General features: G+C 51.4%; 1 protein-coding gene across 1 annotated transcript; it reads left to right on the forward strand.

The window, feature by feature from the left end:
• The first annotated feature begins 1,035 nt into the window (after positions 1-1,035).
• EPHA10 (EPH receptor A10) lies at positions 1,036-27,747 on the forward strand. Its single transcript, XM_088178264.1, has 17 exons — positions 1,036-1,150; positions 2,207-2,271; positions 3,533-4,202; positions 11,003-11,158; positions 12,388-12,729; positions 17,213-17,343; positions 18,745-18,907; positions 20,037-20,145; positions 20,236-20,291; positions 21,051-21,176; positions 22,245-22,430; positions 23,124-23,185; positions 23,273-23,476; positions 23,984-24,133; positions 24,297-24,505; positions 24,590-24,754; positions 25,098-27,747. Exons 1-17 carry the CDS (start codon positions 1,036-1,038, stop codon positions 25,210-25,212), a joined length of 3,024 nt encoding a protein of 1,007 aa, XP_088034390.1. The 3' UTR covers positions 25,213-27,747.

Genomic DNA, 27,747 nt, shown 5'->3' on the forward strand with positions numbered 1-27,747 from the left:
TTGAGTTTGTCTTTTTAGAGTATGTGTGTTTTTTGCTTGTGGTTTTAATTTATTTTTCTTATTAGTTTTAATTTGGTCTTTAATTTTTATAGATGGTCGGGGCTGGTAACTGCTATGTAAGTAGCAGGCGTCTTTACTGGGTATTATTTAACTAAGCGGGTAGTTCACTTATTATAAAAGTACTTTATTAGCCTATGTTACTCTTGAAGAAAACTATATCTTAAAAGCTATTTCAACACTACACATACAGTATTCACCCTGATGTTTGCAAAAAGCCAGTATCATAATATGCGTTTATAGCAATTAGTAATAATCAAACCTTGTTGAGTTCCTCCCCTGACACAAGAGGTGGCAAATACCTCGGCTTTGGTGAGTCAGGAATTGAAGAATTAAAGAATTAAAGAATTGAAGAATTGAAGAATTTCCTCCCCCAGCCACAGCACTGTCCCGGGTGTGTGTCTGGCAGGACTCACCCTACCTGGGGCTGCCTTTTCCTGCGGTTTCTGTCTGGGCATTTTTGCTTTCACAGCAGTTACTGGGCTTGGAGGACCTCGACATGAAGCTGGGAATAAGATTTCAACCTAGAAAAACAGGACAGAGGGGTCGACAAAACCGGCATTCCTGGGCATCGCTGCAGGCCAGGGCAGGGATGAGACCTGCCCGCTGCTGTGGGCCCTGCGCTGCAGGAACGAGGCTCTAACCCAACACTCCCGCTCGCTATCAGCAGCAAACATCATCTGGGCACGGGAGTGGCAAACCACGGCCGATTATGGCACCAGCGAGTGCCGCCCGTGCCCTGGGCAGCGCTTCGAGCACCCAAAGCCCAGCACGGCCGCGCATCCCCTCAGGAGCCGGCCCGGGGCTCCCGCTCCGCCTCCCTCAGGCGGCTCCCGAGTCCCCGCCCACTCGCTGGCACCGCCCCTTTCTGGTCACGCCCCTGCCTCCCATTGGCTGCTCTGGCCAAGGCCCCGCCCCCGAGGGGAGGGGCGCGGAGCGGGAGCGCGGCGGCGGCGCGGGGCGCGGAGTCGCGGCGCCATGGAGACGGCGCTGCCGCTGCTGCCGCTGCTGCTGCTGCCGCTGCCACCGCTGCTCCCGCTGCTCCCGCTGCTCCCGCTGCTCCCGCTGCTGCCCCGCGCCGCCGCCGAGCAGGGTGAGCCGGGCGGGGCGGCGGCACCTCCCGGTGCTCCGGAGCCTCCCGGTGCTCCCGCGCCCTCTCCCTCGCCGTGTCCCCGGTGCTCCTGCACCGCCGTGTCCCCCGTGCCCGGCTACCTCGGCGCGCGGTGTCCCCGCATCGGCCCCGACTTTGGTTGCCCGCGGTGGGTCGGGCTGCGCGTTGCGGTAGCGGGAGCGGCCGGCTGGGCTCGGCTCACGGTGCGGTTGCTCCGGGGCTGGCCGGACGGGTTGTAGGGCGGATGTGCCGCCGCTCTTCGGGGCGCGGAGATCTGCCGGAGGAGCGGGAGAGGACGGACGGATCCTCGCGGAGTGACCGGGTTAGCCCGAGCTGTCCCGGTCCCCGCGATCACCGGAGGCACGAGGCAGCGCGCTGCCAGTACCGTGACAGGGAGACGGTTCGAGCCCTGGGTCCGTGACCGCGGAGGTTGCGCTGCCACGGGCGGACTCCGCCGGTCTCGGAGGCGGGAAGAGCCTCTCGGAGCATCCCGGTGGTCAGGGATGTGCCCGCCGGGGATGCGCCGCCGCGCCCCTTGTTCCCGGTGTCTGAGCCCGCGGCTCGACCTGCCAGTCCAGGGCTGTGGCTGTTTGCTGGCTGTGGAAGGATCGTGAAGCTGTGCGCTGAGGGAAATATCTCTTCCTGTCAAACATAGAATTGGCTGTTCTGTGGGAAAAGGATGTTGTTTTCCAGGGAAATCCCTCTTTCAAAGCAGCTTCTGGCACCTTTCAGTTCCAGCATCCGCACGCTGTAGGCATGGTACAGTGGCAGTGTTGTCTGTGGTGTCGTCCCTGGGATGGCACAGTCCTTAGGGCGTTGATCAGGTACCTGCGGGGTTGTTCTGGCTGTGCAGTGAGAGCTTCCTGGTGCTGGGTGCTCACACGGTGATGCCATGGCTGGTGGAGCCGGGGTGGGAGCTGCTCCCACGCCCTGAGACCTGGCACAGCATGGCATTAAGTTTCCCAGTGCATGGACTGGGTAGGTTTCACCAGCATTCCCTGTGTCCGTGGTTTTCCTAGCATGCTGTCTTCCCTGCAGTTGTCCTACTGGACTCAAAGGAATCGCAGGCGGAGCTGGGCTGGACCTCACACCCATCGGACGGGGTAAGCACGGGGGTGGGACTGTGTCTGCACTACTGGAGAGGGTGAAAGGGTCTGTCAGCCTCTTGGTGCTCAGCAGCATTTGAAATCCTGCGGTATGAGCGCTTTGCTTACCACAGAGCTGGGGTGGGCGCTGGCAGCCACGGGACCTCCTCATTCAAGGTCGATGGGGAGCTTGGCACGATCAGTGCCAGGAGCCCCTGGGAGCAGAGCGGGGAGTGAGGCATTGGCTCTGTGAGCGCTGCGGCTGGCGTGGAGTCCCTCCTCGAAATGGATTTTACACTATTGAAACAAGCCAATAAACCCTGGCTAGTTAAGGCTTTGTGTTGTGGTTCGCACAGCAGCATGAGCACCAAGGGTCAGTCTAGCCCTTAGGATCCGAGGGCTGTGGCTGAGGAAGTTACTGGGAGCTGTGTCATGTAATGTTTGTTTCATCAGCCCCGGCTTTGCTGCTGGTGTCGGTCTAAAGCCACTTTCCGTAAGCTTGGAGTTGTGCTCCTTGCAGCTTTGGGTTCATTTTCCCGAATGGAAACAAAGTGTTTAGAGGGAAGAGGATAGTCCTGGAGTCATCTGTGTGGCACAGCTGTTTGTTTGCAGAAGAAACTCTGTTCTGGGTGTGTTTTGAATGCTTTGCATAAATTTACCCCCAGAAAGAATTGCTTTGAGAAATTGCCAGGTTGTCATTCAGTCTGTGAGGGTTGAATCATCATTTCATTGATGAGAATCTCTGCTGATAGCTTTGGGGAAACACTGTTTCACTTGCAGTTGGAGGATTTCTCCTGTTGCAGCTGAAACTTCTCTTGGCAGAGAAGCTGCTGCTGTTCGTGAAGGTGTTTGACGTCCTTGTGTGATGATGTGACTGGTGTCACACCTCCTTAGGCATCTTGGATTTCTCTGAGTGGCCTAACCCCATTGAGCATTACACTGTGTGGTAACACCGTGTGGATGGATGCACCTTCCCAGGGACAGAAAATCCGAGGAGTGTGTGGGAGATGAAGGCTCTGGCTCCTCAGCAGATGATGTGTCCAGAATCAGGCTTTGTTTTCCAATATCTGCTGCCAGTGCTGCCTTTCTGGCTGTGGCTTCACAATTGCACCTCTGCAGAGAGCTCAGGTGTTAGGTGGTCCAGGAGCAGGGTTGCTGCAGCTGGTGGGTTTGGTGGGCCTGTGGTGGGGAGGCTTGTGGTAGTGACATTCATACAGGTTGGTGTGTCACTGCTGGGGCAGCTCCTGAGCTGTTACAGCCCTTTGTGTTCTGTCCCCAGTGGGAAGAGATCAGTGGCGTGGATGAATCCTACAAGCCCATACGCACATACCAGGTCTGCAATGTCATGGAGCCCAACCAGAACAACTGGCTGCAGACAGGCTGGATCGCCAGGCGTGACGGCCAGAGGATCTTCATTGAGCTGAAGTTCACCCTGAGGGACTGCAACAGCATCCCTGGCGTGACAAGCACTTGCAAGGAGACTTTCAACTTGTACTATGTGGAGTCTGACTCGGACCTGGGCCGGAGTGTCCGTGAGAGCAAGCACACCAAGATCGACACCATTGCTGCTGACGAGAGCTTCACACAGGGAGACCTGGGCGAGCGCAAGATGAAGCTGAACACTGAGCTGAGGGAGATTGGGCACCTGAGCAAGAGGGGCTTCCACCTGGGCTTCCAGGACGTGGGCGCCTGTGTGGCGCTGGTCTCCGTGCGGGTCTATTACAAGAAGTGTCTCAGCACCGTGCAGAACTTGGCCGTGTTCCCAGACACAGTGGCAGAGACGGCCTTTGTGACATTGGTGGAAGTTAAGGGCACTTGTGTCGCCCATGCTGAGGTGGATGTGGATAATCCCCCTCGGATGCACTGCAGTGCAGAGGGCGAGTGGCTGGTGCCCGTAGGGAAATGCATGTGCAGCCCTGGCTTTGAGGAGAAGGACGGGGGATGCCGAGGTAAAAGTGCCCATTGGTGTCCTGGCAGTTCTTGTCTGTGTCAGTCCATGCTGCTGCCAGACCTCTCCGGTGCCTGAGCACAGTTTGGACAAGTGGAATTGTCTTTTGTCAGCAATATGTTTCTTTGGGTGATGGCAGCTCCCCGGTTTGTTTGGAGGGTGGCAGTTAGAGGGTGTGGGGCTGCTCTGCAGCATGGTGCTGGTTGGGCAGATGTGTCAGCTCTGGATGCTGTCAGGCATTTCCCACAGCTTTATCTGTAATGTTAAAATTACTCTAGAACATTAATATCCCTATTGATATGCTTTGGACACGGTTTAATAATTTGGTGAGTTTACAGCTCACAAGGTTATGTTTAAGGACAGCTGCAAAAATGGACGTACTCTCTGCTTTAACAAGGCATCCCTCTAACAAACCTGGGGCTGTGACCACTTCCAAAGGCAGGTGGGAGCCAGGTGTGGCATTCTGGCTGTCATGCTCTTCCTCAGAGTGTGTGAGCCTCTGAATGGAGAGGGTTGTTGGGCTAATGCCACCCCTGGGCACCTTCTTGCCAGCTGGGACCTGGCAAAGGGGATGTGTTCTTCAGTAAAACACATCCTAAAAGACTGTTTGCTCCCCATGCCCGGTGTCCAGATGATACCTTGGATGTCTCCCTTTTCACCTCAAAAACGGAGAGGAAAACAACTAAATAAGTCCCAGGCAGGCAGATTCCCCTGCACTGGAGGCAGGTGATGCAGTAGGAGTGTGAGCTTTTCCTGTGGAATCGGATCTGCCCTTCAGGGGCACCTCCAGGCTTTTCACTGTGCTGATGGTGCTGCCTTCCTCCAGGTGGTGGGATGCCCTTCCCAGTGCTCTGGGCAGTGCCTTCTCCTGAAGAAGACCTTATTAAAGCTATCAAATTGAAATCTCAGTGCTGTTGATTGCTTCAGTGGCTGCATGGCAAGCTGCCATGCTTTCCACATCTGTTTGGAGTGGGGATTTTAACATAACAGTCCCTAAAGGCTTTTGCTAATGTTTCAGGTTTCTCTGTTGAGTTTAAATAATTCATATTCTCTGAGGAAAAATATTTGGAGTAATTTAATGGACATAATTAAGTTTCTCTACCCTCTCACAGAAAGCAGGTCATTAGTCATTCTCTGTGGAGCAGCGTCTGATGTCTGGTCAAATATCAGAAAATACTTTTTAAGGGTTGAAAGTTTCAGGTTTGTTTGCAGCCCTGCATTAGCATAGTACTAAATGAATAGCTTTAAAAGAATTCTGATGAAAGCAGCCAGGGCTGTGGAAATTCTTCAATGAGAAGCCCTTGAGCTGGAGGCAGGTGGACGCTTTGGGAGTTTTGGGGTGTTAAAGCAGTCAGGTGATGGCACAACACACCTGGCTCCACCACCATGGTCCTGTGGTGGTGGCTTTGGAGGCTCAGAGGGTGTGACTCCTGCTGTCCCATGAAACTTCTTGGCCACAGTCTCTGTTGCAGCTCTTGTGGACCTGAGAGGTGTGGGTGGTGCACTGGGGGTGGTGGGGGCTTTGCTGGTGCCTGTGGGGTGGCCTGGGGGCCCGGGTGGTGCTTGGGGGTGGTGGTGGCAGCAGGACTGTGCTGCTGGTGACAGTGGAGGAGGCAGGGATGAGCTGGTGAAGGTGTTTAAACTTGGCGGCAGAGCTGGTGTTCCTGTATCCCTGATTTAACTGCTGAAAGCATCCCGTACCGAGAGAAGGTTTGTGTCCTCACACACAAAAAAAGCAGGACTTATGACTCTGCTAATTCTGGCTGCAGGAAAGATGAGTCTTTCCATGCCCATCCTCCTGTCCTGCACCACTGCTTCAGAGGCACTCCAGCACTCCTGACAAGTTTGCACGTTTCTGATGAGTTGTTTTGGTGTTCGGTGGAGTGCAGCCATCTCTGGGTGGGGGGGGACTGCACAACTTTAGAGCCTGTTTAACATCCACTCACAAAGGAGAGTTTGTCACTGAAAATGCACTCAGGCTGCTTGTCTTGATGTATCTCTGTAGCCAGATGCTGCTCTGTGCTTGCTCTGACCATAAAACCCATTCCCAGAAAATGCACAGCAGGCAAGTGGGCAGTCCTGTGCTCTGTGCATGATCCCGTTCCCATCCCTGTTTTGTTTTCACGTGGCTTCTCAGCTTTGATGTCTTTTTGCCATGAATGTTGACAGGTGTGAGCTGTAGCCCCTTTGTGCAGTTTGTTTTGTGGTGTGTAGCAATAGCTTTTGTGTAAATGAAGCCATGATGTGGGGGGGTCTGCCTGACATTTTCATTCAAAGTTGTCTCCTTCTGCTTCATCTCCTCTATCCAATCCCTAGTAATGTCTGCAAGGAGAATTTCAACAAAGCTCAAGGTTAATATTTACCAGCCAGATTTGCTGCAAATGAGACAACTTAAACCAGGCATTGAATTAATATGATGGAGACCAGTTACCAAAAATAGCTGCAAGCCACTCTTCTTTGACAGAAACGTAAATTTGTGCTCTGGCAAAGTTTCCTCCTCAATTCATTTTCCTCCACTTCTGACAGCACTGGCAGGAGCCAGCTCTGCACTGCTGCTGTGTCCCATGCTCTGCTGCCCCTCAGCAGCACCTGGAGCCCTGCTCTGTCTGCTCAATGATGCTCTAATTAGTGGCAGCGTCCCTTGTCTACATGGAAATGACATCACTGAAAACAGTTTCAGAGTTGAAATCGTTTCTAGTGCTTTGTCAGGATTTTTAAATTACCTTTTAAAGAGATGAGTGTCGCTGCTTTTCTGGGGAGGGAAAACCTTGCACAGGAGGTGGTTTCAGTGACAGCCTTGTCCATGGGTGCTGTTTGGAATGGGGAATAACAGAAATTCCCCCTCCTTGTCTGCATCTCTGGATGGATTTTTGAGCAGCATGTTGAATTCAACCTGCTGTGGACAAGACACAAGGAAGATTTATTGTATCTGTCTTAGGGAGAAAGCAAAGATTTAGGGTGGGAGTGGGATGTAGAGTAAGATGCTCTTCTGTCCATTGGATATGTCCCACCACAGCATTGTGTCACTGCAGTGTCCTTAGGTGGAAAAGAAATAGTTCAATTGAAAGTTAGAGAAATTTAAAATGGTAGATTACAATAGTTTGTCATTTACTGCAAAAATACCTCCTGAAGCTCGAGGTCTGCTTTTCTGTTTAAATACAAAAAAGATGGATCCAAATGTACAGCATTTGGAGTTCTTGATTTGTTTCATCTTTTATACATTAGCTTACAAACCTGTAAGTGCTCCTGGAGTGTATTTTATCTGCTGACTGATGCTGGAGGATTATGCATATGTTTATTTTTCCTCCTGGGGTTCTGTAAGTTGCACAAAGCACCAGGTTTTGCTTTCATCATGGATGCAGCCACAGGCATCCCACAGTCAGGCCCTGTGTGGAATTGGAGGAAATTCCACAGGAATTCTGGATCTGGGCACATTGGCTGGGGGGTTGTGAGGTGGCATTAGCCTGGTGCTGGATGCTGCTGCCCATCAGCCATGCACATGGAACACCCATGTAAAACAAAAAAAAAAACAAAATACAAGCTTTCTTTCCAGTCTGTCTGGAATAATGACCAGGCTTGGAGGTATTCATCATTTGGGATTGCACATTACACTGCTGGTTCACAGTGTGTCCAAAATAATTAGGGCTATGGAAGTTGTGACAGATTCAGACACAAATCGCTCCATGACATTTAATTTCAGAGCAAACCAGTCTGACAATTACATGCATCACAAGTTGTTTGCAGAATTCCTGTGAGGTTAAGGTCATGGATATCTGGCTGCTGGATGAACGTGTTGGATGGGCTGTTGAAATACAGAGAGGACGTGTCTTGCCCACAGCTGAGGGGGTTTGTGTGAGCTAAAATGCTCTTCAGGGCACTGCAGAGGCTGGTCAGGCAGTCCTTCACTGAGAACTGTTTGGTGGATCCATTAGGGAGCTGAGAGAGACAACAGTGAATTTAAGTTGGCTCAGCGGATGTGCCTGCCTCAGTGTGTCCTTGAGGAACATTCTGGCATAAATAGCAATGAGGTTCTGTCAGTCCTGGCTGGATTCATGGGATGCACTCTGTTAGATATTTCAATACTGTCTTTCTTCTGGACTAAATCACTAAATTTAATTTTGGCTGTTAAGAGTTCATTGTTGGAGATGCACAAAAATCTTGCCCTGGGACACAGGTTTTTGTTTGGTACTCCACAAATTATTTAACAAGGACAAAAATAACAGAATAGCATTGTCTAGAGGTGTCAGAATTGCTGGCAGTGTGTTGGACCATAGGCTGCTTGTTGAAAACCAGTTATTAAAAACCTCCAAACTGTGTGGAAGGCACGGTGCTTTTGGATTCTCTCGAGTGGTGCAGCCCAGAGTTCCCATCCTGGCAGACATGGAAGCGAGGTGAGAGGAGCCTGACCCAGTGCTGACTTTGTCCCTCTCACACTGAGATTGGACATGGTTACTGTCCCTTCTCTCTGCCTGCAGTATTGCTCACAGCTGGTGTGGTAAGACAAGGTCAGATCTCCAACTCAGCTTGGAGAGGGCAGGAGCCTCTCTGCTACCCAAGGACGTTTGTCAAAAAGGTTCTTTGGCCACCTCAGCACACCACAAACTCTATTCTGTCAGTGATTTACACAAGGTGCCCTGTCTGGTTTGGGTAGCACGTCCATGGGCACTGCCTGGCAGGGTCTGTCCCTCCTTGGGGCTGCTGCCCCCTCCTCCCCACTGTGCTGGCCCAGGGCACTTTGCCTCTGAAGCACTGATGAAATATTTGGAGCACAATAAACAGCGACTTGCTTGGCTTGATAATGGGATTAAGATGGAGTACGGCTGTGCCAGCCTGCTCCAGTGAGGGGTCAGCAGGAGCAAGAGCTCCTGTGAAAGATGCTTTGTGAGCAACTAAGATGCCAGTGGTGAGACTGCAGGTCTGAGTGTTGCCCAGGAAGGGCTGGATGCAAGCCTAAGACTGGAGGGGCCCAGTGCTCCCAGTCTGCCCTTTGCTGGTTGGGATTGTCAGGGGTGCCTTAACCTGGGGTGCTCTCCTGGTTTTTGCTGTGGCACCCCGAGTTCTGGCTGCCTGTTTCCCCAGCTGTGGCTTTCCTAAAGAGTATTTTTATGAATGTCTGCTTCAGTAGAGAAAATTAACACACATTAAAGCAGATGAACTTTGTCAAATACAATTCCATGACCAAAACTGGAAAGGAATTGATTTTGGAAGACAACCGAGTTGCAGTGTTAATTATAAATGCCTGTATAGGCATTTTGAGTGAGGCTGCAGCTGTTATTAATTCACATTGGCACACATGGTGCTGCTGCTGGTAGGACTTCACTGGGAAGGGAAACTGAAATCTGTCCTGTGCCACTGGATAGGAAACCATGCATTTTCTAGGTCTTCATCCTCAAGTGCCCCTGCTTTCCCTATGGCACAAGCTGGGAATGGGATGATGTTGCTGTCTCTCAGCAGAGACCCCCGCTCCTGTGTGAGGAGCTGTGCCAGGTGAGGAGGTAAGAGAAGCCTTTCCCATGGTTATTTCACGCTGGGTAACCCACCAGCCTGCCACACAAATCAGTGTAGCTCATTCTGCTGCTGGTTTGGCAGTGTGCAGTGGCACACTGAGGGGGGAATGTGCTCTCTCTGTCAGTGACAGGGGTCAGGTTGGCTTGAGGAGCTTCTGTGGTCAGCAGTGGTGGAGTGGAGAGAGGCAGCTGATCAATCTGACCCATCTGGCTGCTTCTCTTTGGCTCTGGGACAATGAATTATTGAATTTTATCCTTTAATAATTGAGTTGTGGTAGCACCAAAGGACCAGGAACAGGATAGAAAGCAGTGTACAAAAAAGAGAGTTTCATTCTATAAATTGATGACCTGATCTCCCGAGAGCTGTCACATACCCACTGCAGAAATAAGCACTGTGAGATGACAGGGACACCTAAACCAGCTGGAGACCAAGAAAAACACTCGTGGGACGAGGTGGAAAAGGGTGGGAGTTTGTCTGAAAAAAGAAACAGAGACACACACATTCGATGCATCACATGTGCTGGGCACTTTTGTTCTTCTCAAGAGCAAATTTTGGACAGCCAAGGAAAAACATTACTAAGTAAAGCCTATGGCTCCTCGTGGGACACACTCACATGGGGTTGTGGTGCCTGCTCCTGGGACATTCAAACTGGGGCATTTGGTGCCATTATTAATGACAGACACTTCTGTAAAGTTACTTCTGGCTGTTAGAAAACAGAGTGGGCTAAAAGACACTTCTAATTGGAAATGTTCAGTTTCCTGTGATGAGATGTCAGATTTGTGTGACAGGCACATCTGAGGGATGGGAGCTCTGGGCTTAGTGCTTGGATCCCATCATGTTTGTAAATAGGATTGATTTTCCTGTCCTGTCTGATGCAGTGATATTTCTGCCCTGTATGGTGGTCAGTGCTGCCTAACTAAAGGAAAAAGCAAATTCTGTCTCCATTCTATGAATATACTACTAGTTTTGATTTGCTTTCTCAACTCTAAAAAGGGAATTGGAAGTTTTGGGTGTAATTTTAACATTTGCTATTTTTTCCTGGTTTATCTAGCACCCTAGATAGGGAATGATTTACTATGAGAGTGAATGCAGAGCTACAGCACTCAAATGTCTCTTCTGGGTAAAACCAAGGGACATGTCTCTTGGTTCCAGGATCATGCAGGTGCTCAGGGGAAGCAGCTTAGAGGGTGGTGGCAGCCAAGGAGGTCCAAAGGAAATGGGGAAATGCAGTCATCAGACATGTCCCCATTCATCCTGTGCTGCTCTCCCTTTAACACCCTCTCTCTCTTTCAGCTTGCCTTCCGGGGTTTTACAAGCTCTCCCTCCGTCTCCCTCTGTGTTCTCCATGCCCTGAGCACAGCTTCACACACGAGGAAGCCTCCACGTTCTGTTTGTGCCAGACGAATTACTCCAGGTCTCCTTCAGACCCCCCGTCCGCCTCCTGCACACGTACGTCGTGGTCTGTCCTGCAGCACAGAGCCAGGCAGTGCCCAGGGCTGTCCCGGGCTCCCCCTGCCCTCTGTGTGCCCCCCTCGGGGTCCTGTCCGTGCTGGGGGGACGCTGCAGTGGGGAGGGGGTGGAGGTAGGGGATGCAAGCCCAGTCTGTGGGCTGGTGAGACAGATGTGCTTGCAGACTCCCTGGTAAAACTGGGGCACGGTCATTTAGTCACTATAGTTCACAAGTTTTAATTAAATGCCCTCTGTTTAATTGGTCTGGACTCCAGCTGCTGTGGTGACGGATGCTCTCCAGCTGCCAGCACAGTGATGAGGAGCCCTCGGGTTCACAGCCGGGCAGTGCCTGAGCAGGAGCAGGCTCAGGAAAGTGCTGGCTCCATCCAGGTGCTTCTCATGCACACTGGGAGCTGTGGCTGGCGGTGCACACACGTCCCTCCAGCTGGGATCCTCTGTCCCACCCTGCTAAACGCACCAATGGCTCCGTGTCCCCTCCTGCCACCCCTGGCTGTGCCCGTCCAGGACCCTGCTCTTGTGCTCTACCCCCGCTGCTGCTCCCACAGCACCTTTAGGTGTAGGAAACGCTGCCTTGGGACGGTCGGGACAAACTCAGGCGCTCTCTTTATTCTGGTCTTAAAGTTTGCAGTTTATTTCGTAGGGTGTGGGTTTATATAAGGCCCTGCTGGGAACTGCAGCCACAGCTCAGAGCAGGACGGAAAGAGGGATAGAGCGAGAGTAAGAGAAGAAAGCTTAAAAGAGCTTAAGAAAGTAAGAACGAAGAGAGTAAGAGCATAAGAGAGCAATTTTCCCGTTTACAATACATTAAATCTTCTTCTATGTTGAATATTCTAATTTTCACTAACCAATCTAATACAAGATACAAATTCTCTAACATTTGCATGCAACCTATAGGAATCACTATATTACCATGTTTTAGTGATTTTTTTATCTCTAAATTTTGTCTGGGACCCTTCCTGCCATGCCTAGGGAGGATGTCTGTTTGCTTTTTGGTCTTGGCAGCATCAAACATTATCTAAACCAAGGGGCCTTCAGGCATTCAGTTGTTTTCAGCCACGCAGTCGAAAATCGCTACCATTTCTATTCCGCTTATATTTTCCACATTCTCAAAGTCTTTTGCACGGCACTCGTATTTATAAGGTTTCCCTAATTCATCCTTCCCAACATCTAGGTTTGTCCCAACACGTGTGACACTGTTTTCCTTGCAGGCCCACCCTCTGCCCCGAGGAACCTGGTGTACAGCCTGCACCAGTCGTCCCTGGTGCTGGAGTGGAGTGCCCCCGCCGACGCCGGTGGCCGCAGTGACCTGACCTACAGCCTGTGGTGTGGCCGGTGTCCCGCCGTGCCCCAGGGCCACTGCGAGCAGTGTGGCAGCAGGGTGGGCTTCGTGCCGCAGCAGACGGGGCTGGTGGAGCGCACGGTGACGCTGCTGAACCTGCTGCCCCACGCCAACTACACCATCCGTGTGCTGGCCCTCAACGGCGTCTCGGCCGTGAGCCCGCTGGCCGGCCAGCAGTACGCCGAGGTCAACGTGTCCACTGGCCACGCAGGTACGGCCACCTGCCGTGGGCAGGGCTCGGTGCTTTCCCCCCTCCCCTCCAGGGGGCTGGCTGGCTCTGGGGGTGTTGTAGGGGTCTGCTCTGCAGCCGGGGTTGGGGTGGTTTTGCTGCTGGGAGGACACGGAGGATGTGGATGGTGTGGTCGCCATCCTCGAGGTGTCTGTGCTCTGTTCCTTCTGGGTTTGTCCTGGTGGCACAGTGTCGCTGTTAGTTAGGGAATTAACCATTGGAATGGTGGTAATAAAGCACGCAGCAACATGGTCAGCCTTCAGGATAGGAAGGAGATGAAGTTTGTTCCAACACACCTTGCTTAAGTACAGTCACAGAATACAGCTGATTGGCTAGAGCAGGAAACACTCATGCAGATGTTTTCATTATAAACAGCACATTTCTCAAAATACACACTCTGTAAACAGTAGCAGGTGCCTTTGTTTGTTCCTGGGAAAACCTCTGCTCCCAGGCCAGCTCCTGGGAAAGCTCCGTGTTCACACAAAACTTTCCCATGGGCTTCCACAGCACAGACGTGGTGCTAAGGTGTGGCAGAGGGGCAGGTGAAGACTGGCCCATGGCAACTCCCAGTTGGTGCCACTGGGAGGCAAGGAGTGAGTGTGGTGACAGCCTGGACTGTGAAGGGACAAGTCTGCCCTGTGATCTGGCTGCAGTTTGAATTTACAAATCATAAAAAAAACCAACAAACCTTTGATGAAGTTACATTTTCAGCCCATTCATCAAAAAGCCCTCCTTAAAACAGATAATTCAAATGCTGGCTACCCTTCAGAAACAAAAAAAATTGATTTTCTCTCTCTATCTTGCACTGGTCTGTGAAACAATTCTTATTGTAATTGTCCCCGTCCATTTCCAGTCTGGCATTTCTGTTCCCTCAGGCTAGGGGAAGTGAGTGCCCATGCCTGGGGACAGTCCCTGACCAGAGGGGTTGGCTGTTGTCTGTGCCAAAGGACAGTCAGGTCCCTCCTCTGCTGCTGGCTATGCTGAAGGACAGTCGGCTCTGCCTTGTTGTGTCCTTGTCTGTTCCTCTGCGGTTACATTATTAATTTGCATGAAAACCCTTTCCCAAGCCACAGTTAATGGAGACAGATAATCCTCAGGTACCTCTTGGCAGGAATTGCCCAACAATTTCATCTGAAGAGATTAAACTTTGATCTTGTTATAAATAATTTTCCCACCGCTTGATCAAACGTCTTTGTGCACGTTGTTGCTTTCTCTTCCCTCGTACCATAATCCCCGTGGCTCCATTGGGGGATGCTGTGCTGCAGACTGCTCCTCAGCTGAGGTGTCATTCCTCATTAGGATCTTTGCTGTTCAGGGATGGATTTAGCTCTGGGAAGATCTTCTGTCTCCTGAGCTCAGGCCAGGGGGACAGAGAACAGTCCGGGGTGTGGTGAGCTCAGAGAGCTCTGATAACAAACCATTCCTCCAGTCTGGTGCTCTGCAGCTCCCACCTTGCCTGGGCCCCCAGGTCTGAGCTGGACACCAGAGACCAGGTGTGGGCAGTGAGTGCCCCGTTCTCTTAGGGAGCAAAGCAGAAAGTTGGTGATGCCAGCCCATGCCTTGGCTGCTAAGAACAGCTTTTCCCCTGGGGAAGGGGAAAATCTCAGCCCCTTGCTCGATACCATGTACTCCTGAGGGAACTGAAATGCACATAAAGCATGTGGATAATTAATCCTGTGATCTGTTCAGAATCAATGTCTCTTGTTGAGCTGTCAAGTCTCCAGATGCAGATGATGGCTCGGAATGACCCAAGCAGTGAAGCTGGGGAGTTTTTTGGAACACTGGCAGTTTTTATTGCTGAAGCTGTGCCCTCCTGGGCAGTGCCAGGCCAGGGCTGCCCTGCCAGCAGGCACCAGTGCCCTGCTTCCTCTTGCCTGATGTTGGCAAGGGGTGACAGTGATGGTTAACCCATGCCTATCAGCACAGAAGGGGAGAAGGTGGGGAGCAGGTTGTCTCCCGAGGGAGTGGCTGCACAGCTGAGTTTGTCTGTGAGACCCCTCTGTGAGGAGGAGACCCTGCGTGGGCAGGACACAGAGCCACAGCTGGCAGGGACAGCTGCTCCTCAGAGCACATCATCCCTTGGGCTCCTGACTCTACAGCCCCTTGTCACTAGAGCCTCCCACAGAAGTGCTGGCTGGGGCCAGAGGTCAGGAGGAAGGAGACTCCAGAAATCCCTGGGCAGTTGTGATTTCTGTGGTGGCTGTCATGCTGTGGTCTCACAAGTCGTTTGCAGCAGGGGAGCTCTGTCTGCTGATAAGCAGGTTCAGAGGAAAAATTAAACAAGAAACAAGACCCTATTTAGCTGTCAGATCCTGCTCCTCTCATCCAGCTCCAAGTGCAGCTCTGTGCTGCCCTTCCCCTCCAGCAGTCACCAGAGGGAATTTTCCATCGTTCCTTGTAATTGCAGCAAAAAGAAGAGATGCAATTTAGTCTGCAGGTGGCAAAATTAATACTGTGTTTTTTCTAATCTGTCCCCAGCATGGGACTAAATAAAAGTGTTTGAGGAGTGACTGGAACTGTTCACCTGCAGGAGTGGAGCTGCATTAGCCATGTAAATGTGCACTCCAGGCCCATGTCATTTGTATTCCCGACAGGAATACAAGGCTCCTGCCTTAAAGAGCTTTTAAATCTGTTGCTGATTAATAATGCAACCAGTGCCAGAATGCATCCTCCTTCCTGAGGCTGGAGAAGGGATTTGGGCTGGATTTGGTCCTCCAAAGTGGATTTGCCTGCGTGTGCCATGGGCTGATTCAGTCACCATGGGGCAGCGGGGCAGCAGGATGAGCCAGCTCTGGGGCAAATGTCTGAGCTCCTGGGTCAGCCTGCTGACTGCTGAGGTGGCTTCTGTGCTTTGGAATGGAGATCCCTGAGGCAGGAGCTGCCTGGGATGGTGCCCAGGGCATGTAACTGGTGATGGAGGGAGAGGTGGCTCTGTCTGGCACGAGCAGGGCAGGCTGCAGGAGCATTTGGTGTCTGTGGCTGAGAGCAGCTGTTGGATGCAGCGAGTTGTTCTGGGGAGGGACGTGGTGCCACAGGCAGTTTTATGCCTGTTCTGCTGCTACTCTGGTTAATCAAGAGGATAAAACCCACGTACAGGGGAATGGAGTTTATAAAATCAGGCAGAGTGGTGAATAATTTAATGTTTGCTTTTTCGAATAGAGGCAATGATAGGAGAGCTTAAAATATTGATGGGAAGCTCATTTTTTTTCACAGTGTGAAATGCTTTATAGCCTGTGTGATTTTCTTTAATGTTTTTTAAACATGTTTGAGGCTGGCACCTGCTTTACTGTCATGTACCATGGGCTCCACTTTAAAGCATATCTGTGAGTGAGTAGGATTTTTCCTGATGACTTTGTTAACAGTCAGGACCACACATTCAGGTCTCTCCAGTCCATTTCCTGGATTCAGCGACACAGGAGGGCAGCTGTGTGATATTTTATTTATGGGGATCATACAACACAGTAAGGAGCACTTAGCCTATCTTACAGGAGCAGGACCCGAGGCAAGTTTTGGGGGATAATGTTTATGTCTCACACCATGGGATGGGTCACAGCACAGGGAGCTGTGTGTGGGCAGTGGGAGCTGCACAGGAGCCCCTTTGGCTCCTCTCACTCTCATAAGAAGCCAAAGGGACTTGGAATCAAGGAGCAAATCACCATGAATAAAACATCAAGAGGGCTTTTTATTTCAGCAAAGATTAATGATCTAAGTAATAAATACAAAATTTCACAGATACTTAAGTTTAATTTATAGGAACTTGTTCCTCTCCACAGGAGTCTTGGTGGGACAGAGATGGGTCCAGTGAATGTCCTGATTTGATGGGAAGTAGGACAAGCTGGAAACAGTCAATGTCCCTGTGCAGCTTTTGCTGTGCCTGAGGGCTGTGAGCTGCTGCCTGCATAGGCTGGAGACTTGTTTGGAGCCAAACCTGGTTAAAATGGGAATACTGGCAAGTGCACCTTGCAGTGGCTGAACTAAATGGATGCAAACATGCATGAGGGAGTTTGTGCTGACCAGAAATACACATCCAGGTCCTGAGGCACAGCCTGCTCTCCGAGCAGGGCTCATACTCCCAGCAGTCCAGTTGCATGGGGTAGATCTGTGTGAGGTGGTTCAGGAGGCCTTGCTATGTCCCACCAGCCCTCCTGATCAAAGATTGTGTTTTGCCTTTCCCAGACATCCTCAGCAGGGGTTCAGAGCTGAGGACAGGAGCCCATCCTCAGACCCCTCACAGCACTAAGGGTGGAAGGTGCCATTGGGATTTTTGCCAGTTTTCCATTGGAGTGTTCCAGCTGTTGTGTTTTACCACTCTCTTCTCCCATTGTGTGGTCACCAGCTTGGAGCTGTTCCTGATCCAGAGAGAGGGCCCTGGTGTCTGCAGAAGCCACACACTCTGCAGCTGTTTAAGGTACAGGTTTTATGAAGCAGCAGCTCAGTCACTGCCCATTTCCTCTCTCATTTTCAGTGCCAACTCCTGTCACCGACATCCGCACGGACAAAGTGGAGCAGAAGAGCGTCTCCCTGTCGTGGCAGGAGCCTTCAGGAGGCTTCCTGGCTGCCAATGGCACCGAGTACGAGGTCAGGTACTTTGAGAAGGTAGGCTCTGGGCATGGGCTCTGCTTGTGCCCCTTCCCTTGCTGCCCTCGGTGCACGGTGCCAGGTGCTGTGTGTGCCCGACCCCTGTCACCCACCCCCCGTGTGACTGCAGCTGGGCAGGGACTGAGACACCACAGAGGGTTCCTTTGGTCTCTGCATTCCCAGCCTGCTCTCCAAGGGACTGTTGGACCTTGTGGTCTGCACTGGGAGCCACAAACCTGTGGCTGTGGTGAGCTATGAGTGGCCCTTCTACACAGGAGGGGACCTAGAAAATATTTTTGTGGCAGTTTCTTGATTTTAAAAATTGCTGCTGTTTAACAGGTGCAGTAAGTTGGGAATTTTAGGAGAAATACCAGTGGGCAGAGGAGGGACAAAACTCTAAATCAAAATAAATGCAGTTTATGACAGAGTTCTGCAAATTACCTTATCTGCGTGTGCTCAGGCTCGCTGTGGAGCTGACGGCATGTCAGGCACACTGTGCAGGTGACATGTAAGCATTCTGTATTTAGAAACAAGCTACCGTGAAGCTGATTCATATTAATGTGATTTTCAGCATCTGATAGATTTGAGAGGAGGGATCTGTGGGGGAGGGCAAATGCTGGAGCCCAAGACATTAATTCCTGTGCAAATGGGCTGCAGCAACATGATACTTGGGGTATGAAATGAGGAACCTTCCTCCTTGGCTAGAGAATTTAAATTCAGTTTAGCAGTTCTTCACTGAAATGAGGCTCTTGATGCTGACATGAATATCAACTTAGTTCCTAATCTTTGCTTTTAAAGCTTTTGTTTTTACTGTGAAGATTCAAAGGGGAAAACGTATGGAACAGAAACAAACACATTTGGTGGTGATGTGAGCAGTGCAGTGAGTGGCTGCTGCTCATGCTGTGCTGGACTGTGGGGCTGGGACACTGTGACAGAATGTGGGGCTGGGACACTGTTTGTGACAGAATGTGGGGCTGGGACACTGTGACAGACAGATTGTGGGGCTGGGACAGTGTGCCAGGCTGTGGGGCTGGGATGTCCCCACCTGCCCTTCTCCAATCCACACAGATTTGCTCAGTGCTCCAGTGGGTGCAGCAGGGGAGCAGCAAAGGGCTGCTGGTGCCACAGCTCAGCCTGGCACGGGGGGAAGTTGCCATGTGGGGTGGCATTGCTCCTCACCCTCCCATCTCCTGCCTTCATGTCTTCATAGCATCATCCAGCTTCATCTGCTATTTCCTGTCGCCTTCCCATGTAATTTGTGTTCATGAGCCATCCAGTGAGTGCGTTGTTTCTTTTGGAGCTGGCTCTTTGGACAGGCTGTCCTGACAGCACCCAGAGCTGAGGACAGGACTGTGCCATGCTGGTTCTGTGGTGCAGCTGTCAGTCCAGCTCCACCTCAGGTATCTCGTTATTTCACAGGATCAGAGAGATCAAAGTTACTCAACTGTGAAAACCACATCGACAGCCGTGACGGTCAATAACCTGAAGCCTGGCACCCTCTATATTTTCCAAATCAGAACATCTTCCTCTCCAGACTATGGGAATTACAACCCTGGCATTGAAGTGGAGACACTGGCAGAGTGTAAGTGCAGCAGGCAGGTCTCATGTCCCTGTCAGGGCTCTGAGCTGAGCCCTGGGGATGCTGTGCTCAGCTGTGCCCCAGCTGCTCCTGGTTTCATGGAGCAGCACCTCTTCCTCTGGCTCTGCTTCTCCAGGTCTAAGGGAGAGCCCCACTCTGTCCCACTACTGTCCAGGAGTTTGCTTTTCCTTGCATTTTCCCATTAGATGTGGATGAGGTTGGCCCTGCTGCCCTGCCTGTCCTGGGGGAGCCTGTCCTGTCTCTCCTCAGTGAGGAGTCAATCAGGGCAGTTGCTCTCTGGCTCCTTCCTCACGAGGAGGCTGAGACAGTCTCTGCTCTTTGGCTGAGATCGCCCAAAAACATGCTTAGCTCATGACTGTTCCCTGCCTCCCACTGCTGTCCTGGCTCAGGAGGCACTTGGCTTGTCTACTCCTTGGCTGGCCCAGGGCAGCCAGCATCAGTGTTATCTGCTGAGCCTTCTCCTTTTAAACTCCCATTCATAACTGTGGTCCAAAAGCCTCTTCTTTCACTAAAAGAGGGCTGGAGGGATGTTGGGCTTCCCCCAGGCTGGCTGGAAGTGCAAGGCTGAGCTGACTGGCTCAGAACAGCTCCCACAGATTGTGTTAAACAGGGCTTTAAATTGCCTTCATTTGCCACACAGAAGACGTTTCAGAATTAATTGAAGCCAATAAAAATTTTATAGAGAATGTAGCTATATAATATCCCTGTTTGCAAAAGCTGGAGGAAAAGGGATTAATGTGATGAAAGAAAACTATTTGTAAGGCCATAAATTTTGATGTGTTCCTCTGATAAACAGGATTCTTCCTCAGCTCTGATTAACAGAACCAGGAGCTGGTGCAGCAGTGCTGGGTTGCTCCGTGTGTGCTGCCTGCAGCACTGCCCAGCATGTTGGACTTATCCCACCTGCCTGGGCTCTTAAAGCATGAATGAATTAATGAACAGCATGAATTTGTGAGGATGAGCCACAACCTCCATGTTGTGAGGAAGGTGAAAAGCAGCCTTAGCTCTTCTGGAGGACACAGGCTGGCTGTGGGAGCAGTGACCAAGGCAGCTCCTCTCCTCAAATCTACCCCAGAGCACGTTGATAACCAGCTCTGCTTCCCTCCTGCAGTGACAGTGGCCTCCAGTGAGCAGAGCCCCATCCTCATCATCACAGTGGTGGCCATCCTGGGGCTGACAGTGCTGGTGTCTGTGGTGGTTGGAGTGATGGTCTGGAGGAGGTGAGCAGGGCCAGGCATGGTGCAGGGGGTTTGACCTGGGGCAAGGAGCTCCTGCCCAGCTGCTGGTGTGCATCTTCATTCTCTTTGCAGGCAGTGTGGGTACAGCAAAGCCAGCCAGGATGGGGATGAGGAGCTTTACTTCCACTGTAAGTGGCACCCAGCTGTCATGGCCAGTGACTGTGGGGATCCCTGGATTTATCATTGTTGTAAATAACCCACCAAAGCAGCCCTGAGCCCTTATGTTTGAAGAGTTGTCATCCTGTGTTATCCCCGGGCAGGGGCTGGCACAGCAAGGCTCTCTGAGGACTGTGGGTTTGACAGCTCCATGTCTGTCCTTCCTGCACGTGGGTCACTGCATGCCAGAGGAAATGGGGATACTTGCAGCTTACATGGGGTGTATAAATCATTCTGTCAGCTCCTCATGAACACCAGCAAACAGCTTTGTTTTCTGGAGCTACTCTGGACTATTGAGCAGCAATAATTTTACAGACAACAGTTGTCAGAGGGAATTCAGGTGTCAGGACTGATGAGTTTATTTCATTCCTGGCACATGCCCATGGAATGCACAGAGGCTTTTCTGTTCCCCAAAGCACCTCGGCAGCAGAAGAGCCTGCCTTGACCATTTCACTTGGCTTTGAAAGGTGGGAGCTTCACTGGAGCAAAGGGGCTGCTCTCCTTTACCCAGGGGTTGTGGAAGTGGAACAGAGCAGTTGGATTCACTTAATCCTAAAAAAAAAAATTCTTAGAAATCTTATAACTGAGACTTTTGCTTTGCTTATAGAAAGGTGGCACATTGGTTCTGCCCACAGGCCAGCAGATGGATAAGCTGGGATAGTGTTTCCCAGGATGGGTGGGTGGAAGTTCTGTCGAGCCCCTCTCACCTGCCCTTTCTGCCTTTCCTGCAGTTAAAATACCCACCAGGAGGACATACATTGACCCCAGCACCTGTGAAGACCCCATGCAGGCTGTGCACCTCTTTGCCAAGGAACTGGATAATGCCAGCATCAAAATTGAGAGGATCATCAGGACAGGCAAGTTTATGGGGTGGTGTGCTCCTTTTTCCCTGGGCCGTGGCAGTGCCATGACATTGGGGATCTTGGGGATACCTGCCTGCACCTTGGGGGTACAGCAGAGGATGGGAGCAGGGCTCGTGAGGATTTTATCCAGCAGCTTTGTTCCCCATTCCTGGTGTTTTCCTGAGGCACTGAGCACAGCCAAGAAAACGCCACGTGGACCAGAAAGCATCAGCAATTATCTGCATCTGGGCAGTTTGACAGCAGCATGAAAACTATTTATAAATACGTGAACCTAATGATTTATCGATTTTCATCAACCTCACTGCCTAAAACTTAAAGGCAAATTAAAATCCCCTGACTGGATCCTAGACCATTACTGGCTACTGTGTGCCAGAACGTGGGAAACGTGATCACTCTTTGTCATTTCTTTTCCTAAAGATAAATTCAGCTGTAGCAGCAGCAGAGGTGGAGGAAGGGAGGAGGGAAGGGCTTTGCCTGAAGCTGAAGGACAGTGTTGAAGGGGAGAAAACATTGAGGAGGGGACAAGGTTACCTCTGAACTGCAGTGTGGAGCAGCTCAGAGGAGCCCCATGTACCTTTCATGAGCAAACTGGTGTTTGAGAAATCAAGAAAGAAATTAGTAAGGAAGACATTTAAATCTAAGGAATTTGGGAGAGTGTCTATCTCACTGCTCACCTAACAAGAACCTGATTTTCAAATCAATAAAGCTGTTCATATCTACATGCTTTTTGCTGTAAAGTCAATATTGTTTTTTTTTTTTTATGTTGAGAATTCTGTTGTGGAGCGCATGGCTGTGCAGTGGGATATTCTTCCTCAAGGATTGCAGGAACCCTCCAGCTCTGTGGGAAGCAGATCAGGAGGCAGAACCAGCCATGCCCAGAGCATGGTGACAGGGGGTTAACCCTCCTGTCACGGGATAAAATACAACAGGCAGTGAAGCAGAGCACGGAGAGAAGAGCTGAGAGGCTCTGGAGATGCCTGAGGGTCAGTGGCCGTGCAGAGGAGCGGCTGCGAGTGGCATCAGCCCTGCCACGGATCTTTAACCCATTTCTGTGCTGCGCAGGAGAGTTTGGGGAGATGTGCCGGGGCTGCCTGAAGCTGCCCAGCAAGCGGGAGCTGCCCGTGGCCATCCAGACGCTGCGGGCAGGCTGCTCGGAGAAGCAGCAGCGCTCCTTCCTGGCCGAAGCCTGCACCATGGGCCAGTTTGACCACTCCAATGTCATCCGCCTGGAGGGGGTCATCACCAGAGGTACGTGGGTGACACGGGGTTCCCGTGCAAGAATGGGCTCAAACTGCTGCTTCAGGGAGGTAAAGGTGGTGCTAGAGGGGCTGTTGGCTCCCTGGAGAGCAGCTGGTCCCACCTGCATCAGCTGGGTTTGGGTTCTAGTCATTGGCAAAAAGCTTCCAGCTAGATTAATAAATGCAGGTAGTGGGGCTGGTTTAGCAGCCGAGCACATGTGCTCTTAATAAAAGCGAATTGAAGTGAGATTCTGTCAGTAAAACAGATGAGACTGACTGCTCCAGCTCTCTCCCATGAGCGTGTGTGTGGAACCAGGCTATGGATACTACAGTTAAATGGATATTCTTGTAAATCCAGAGAAACCAGAGCATGTGAGATGATTCTAACTAGGCTTTTTATTAGGAAAGGAAATTTTGTGGCTGAGCTGGTAGCTTTTGCTCTCACTGGGCTGTGCTGTCCTTTGTGATGTGCTTCAGAGCACATCACAAATTCCTGATGAAAGGAACTTCCGATTCTGCAATCCATTCCTGGCTGGGAATGCCTTGGACCTAGTGCTCATTACAATCTGGCTGAGATAACGTCCTTATTTCCCTCAAAAGCCAGGCAGTGCAGGGCTTGGCACCTGGATTTTTAACCCCTGCAGAGTCTGAACTGTGTGAGTGATGGTGGCACTCACACCGTGCTGCTTGTCTGTCTGTGCAGGGAGCACCATGATGATAGTGATGGAGTACATGGGGAACGGCCTGCTGGACTCCTTTCTCAGGGTGAGTACTGGCGTGTCTGCCCAGCCTGGACTCTCCTGGCCACGTTCCCATGGCTGACCTTTGGCTTTTCCTCCTCTGCTTTCACAGAAACACGAGGGGCAGTTCACAGGCACCCAGCTCATCTGCATGCTGCAGGGCATCGCCTCTGGCATGGTGTACTTGGCAGAGATGGGCTATGTACACAAAAGCCTTGCTGCCCACAAGGTCCTCGTGAGCAGCAGCCTGGCATGCAAGATCACAGGGTTCAGACGGCCACAGGAGGAGAAGATGGAAACCATCTTCTCCACCATGGTGAGCTGCATTTCCACATTCTGTTGTCAACACTTTTCCTAGGCTCCCATTTCCCTCTTCAAGTATGAACAGGGACTCTGCACCTTGAATTTCTTTCTCATGTAGAAATGCAATGTGTTTGGCCAGGGAACTGCACAGCAGTGGCCTGGCACCATGCCTGCTCTGGCCACAACCCCACTGCACAAATCAGGGCAGAGGGACTTGTGTTTTTGCAGCTGTGAGGTGGTTTTTGTTAAATATTAATGTGCAAAATGCCATCAGCTCTTCCTGGGGACATTCTCCTCTCCCATTAATATTTCAGGACTCACACTCCTGTGTAGCATACAGTTGCAGTGACATTTTAAACAAGTCGAAGGAAAAGTTTCCTCTTAGTCCTAAATGTGCTCATGGCACACGTGCTTGCTCGGTGTCCAGCCTGTGATGCCAGGCAGGGCACAAAGAACAGGAATTGCCAGCATTGGCCACATCCTGGGCAAAGAAATCATTCCTGCCCTTCTGCCTGTGCAGCGTGGGAAGAGCCTGGTGCTGTGGTCAGCCCCTGAGGCTGTCCAGTATCACCACTTCAGTCCTGCCAGCGACGTGTGGAGCTTCGGGATCGTCATGTGGGAAGTGATGTCCTACGGAGAGAGACCCTACTGGGACATGTCCCACCAGGATGTGAGTGCCCTGCAGCTGCATGGAGGGTGAAGCTGCAGCCCTTGCTGATGGAGGGCGGTGGCTGCTGCTGCTCCTGGGCTGGGTGTGAGGAGGGAGGTTTGTCCCAGGGCTTTGCCTTTGCTTTGAATCACAGCGGCTGACCCCAGCCCCTCGTGTGCTGCAGGTGATGAAGGCTGTGGAGGATGGGTTCCGCCTGCCTGCCCCAGCCAACTGCCAGCCCCCCCTCCACCAGCTGATGCTCAACTGCTGGCAGAAGGACCGCAGCCAGCGGCCCAAGTTCTCACAGATCCACAATGCCTTGAGCAAGCTGGTGCAGAGCCTGGAGCCCCCCAAGTGCCCCAGCTCCACGTGTCCCAACTCTACCTGCCCCAGGTGACCACCCTGTTGCCACACCTGCCCGTTTCCCCTCTACTGTGCCGTGCCCCACTCCCTTTTCACCACCCTCTCTGTTGGCAGGTCCCATGGCACGTCCATCCCCCTCTCCAAGAGAGCCTTCTCAGCCTTCCCATCTTTCAGCTCTGTGGGTGAGTGGCTGGAAGCTATAGAAATGGGCAGATACAAGGACAACTTCACTGCTGCGGGCTACTGCTACCTGGAGTCAGTGGCCAGGATGACAGCCCAGTAAGTGACCCGTTCTCCTGGCTATAACCTTGTGTCGTGGGTGCAGTGAGAGCAGCGTTTCCTGCCCCTGCCAGAGAGCAGAGCCAAATGCAATGTGATTTACTGATAATCTGTTGTGCTGCAGCGGGGTCAGAGCTGTCCCATGGGGTCAGAGCTGTCCCATGCCTGGAGTGCTGCAGGTTCCTCTTAGCCTGGAATGCCTGGTCAGCATCAGGATTGCTTTGGCTGGGACAAAAGGTTGGGGATTTCTTACTTGTGCATGTCTAGCCTGGAAGCAGTCAGTGTCGGGGCACAGGGTGGTCAGGGCTGGTTTGTCCTGGCTGATGTGGGGCTCATTTTGCAGAGACATCCTCAGCCTGGGGATCACACTGGCAGAACACCAGAAGATCATCCTGAGTGGGATCCAGAGCCTGCGGGCCCAGGTAATCCAGATGCACGGGCGAGGCGTGCAGGTGTGAGGAGCTGTCCTGCAGAGCTGCAGAGCACCAGCCCGGAGCTCCCACGGAGGAGTGGCCTGCTGGCCCCAACCAGCCCCACCTCTGAAACCTGGAGGTCTCAGGTGGGCTGTGGAAATCTCTGGACGCTGCCAAACAAGAGAGCAGGGCTCCTGTTCCCTGCGCTGGGGCAGCCCAGGATTCCTGGGATGGTGCGGCGTGCCTGGGTGGACGTGGCTCTCCCCAGCACTGTTTTGTAAGATGAGTCAAACTGTATTGATGCCATTTCATGTGGTAGTTGAGTTCACAGGGTGGGATGGACCTTTTTGCACTGTCTTAATCCAGAGCCAACACTTCTGTATCTATTATCCTGCTGGTGAATCCATGGGTACTTTTATACAACCTGACAGATCACAGCAACCCCACAAGGAGTTTTTATTGCTTTTATATTTAGAGAGCAGCTCTCACTCAATGCCCAACTCCTGGAAGGTGACTTTCCCCATCTGTGCTGAAGGAAACTCTTTCCCAGTTGCATCCCCTGGGGCAAGCCTCCCTCCTCACACCCTCACTACTTCACCGAGTGTTGACACCTCAGTTGGGGAACAAAACTAAATATTCTCCAGTAAAGCACAGAGGAAATGGTGCTGGCTGCATCCATGCAATCCAGGGCACACCCACACTTTCTGTTTTGTGAGCATGGTGCTGCCTGCCTGGCATGCTGGCAGCTCCCATAGCTGCAGCCTGATCCCTGAGAAGACATAAATAGCATCTTAATAATACAACTTCCCTTGAAGTTTGTTAATTAAATGGGTATTTGCAGCTCTGTGTGGAGTTTTCTAAGGCTTTATTATGATCTGTAAGTATCACAAGTGAATTATTAATGCTGAAAGGCAAGGATTTACATAGGGGATGAAGGCTATGTGGGAGATGCTCAGAGTCTGGCTGGAAATCTGCTAAAATCAGACCCTGCTGTTAGGCTGCTCCGAGAGGATGAGGATCTGAATGAGGATTGAGTGAAGGCCCCTTGGGGCTGGCACGGTGACCACTCTGCCCAGGCTCTGGGGAGTTTGTTGCTCTCTGGAGAAGACAAGATCTCTCCTTCCTTCCCCCTCTGCAATTCAAACCGTGTTCCCTCCCCAGTGTCTCTTGGTTAGTGTTTTTAACAGAAATACTTTCTCTAAGTTTGCCCCATGTCCAGTCGGGTTGGTCACTTCCCATCCTGCTGTTTGCCACCCTGAAGAGGAGCAGCAGTGAACTGAGCCCTGCATTTAGTGAAATGCCTGATCCCAAGGGTCAAGTGCAATTTGTGTGCTCTCTGTGTTTACATTTTATCTCTAGAGAAAGTATATTACAGGTCTCTAGGCAGGGGGGCTGAACCAGCTCGATTGTGGATCTTCTCTCCCCTCTCCCTGCTCGTTCTCTCTGTTGGGATCCAGGCTGGGAAGTTGCTCCTGGAGGAGCTGGCTGCAGGCTGGGACACCTCAGGGAGGTCTGGAGACATCCAGGGCTTGGTGATGAGGTGACAGCGTGCCTCAGGGCCTCAGGAGAACAGACCTGGCCATGAGCAGGCAGCACCATGTTCCCTCGAGTCTCCCAGAACAGACCCTGCCTCCAGGATGAGGAATGTGAGAAGGGGCTGGCTCTGGGTGCCACTCGTGGCCACTGGAATCTGCTTCTCTGTCCCTCTGGATGGACAAACCTCAGCACAGTCACCCATGGTCATGGCTGCTTCCCTGGGCTGCAGTGGCCACTGGCTGCTGTGGGAAGTAGCCATGGCTATGTGGAGGGGTCCCACAGGGGCTGAGCTCTGGGATGGGCTCTAACTCAGCAGAAACAGGAGGCAGCAGCTTTCCTGGTCTCTCCTTCAAGAAAGGAAAGGAAAGCCTCCATCGAAGCAGCCCTCTAGCCCAGCTTTTTGCAAGAAATTGCACTCTTCACTGAGCTCCTCACCAACACAAGGTAACAAAATTCGTAATTAAGCTACAGATCGTTGTTATGATATTAAAATTAATTCCTCTCAGCTTCTCTCCTTGAGGGAGTAATATAATTAAATTAATCTGTTTTGGAGCTGCAAGGGAAATGCCTCAAAATGACTGTGGTCTGTCCCCATCCAGCCCCTGGCATGCCATGAGGCTCCTGCCTCCTCTGAGTGCTGGGACAGCCCCAGTCCTGCTGGAGCAGCATCCACAACACTCCCCTCACAAGACACCAAATGGGAATCAAGTTGGTTCATCTCCAGATGCTTTTATATTCATTAGCCACATATTAAGTACTGTAAATACACACTTGAGAAGTCAATATATATTTTTATAAGCTTGAGACAAATGTAATATAATATTATAAGGGACTCTGTGTGCATCTCATGTTTGAACTATAGTCAGACATCTCCAGGGAATCTCAGTTGGTTTGGAATATGTAAGAATAATGATAATAATAACAGTTATTATAAATGCTAATAAAAATCTATTGACTTTTTTTTTTTAATTTTGTATTTATTGAACCACGGTTGAATCTGGCAATAAAGAGATATCTAAATATCTGAGTGAAACCAACCAATAA

This window comes from Sturnus vulgaris, chromosome 24 (genome assembly GCF_052056855.1).
Source record: "Sturnus vulgaris isolate bStuVul1 chromosome 24, bStuVul1.hap1, whole genome shotgun sequence".
Lineage (NCBI taxonomy): Eukaryota > Metazoa > Chordata > Aves > Passeriformes > Sturnidae > Sturnus > Sturnus vulgaris.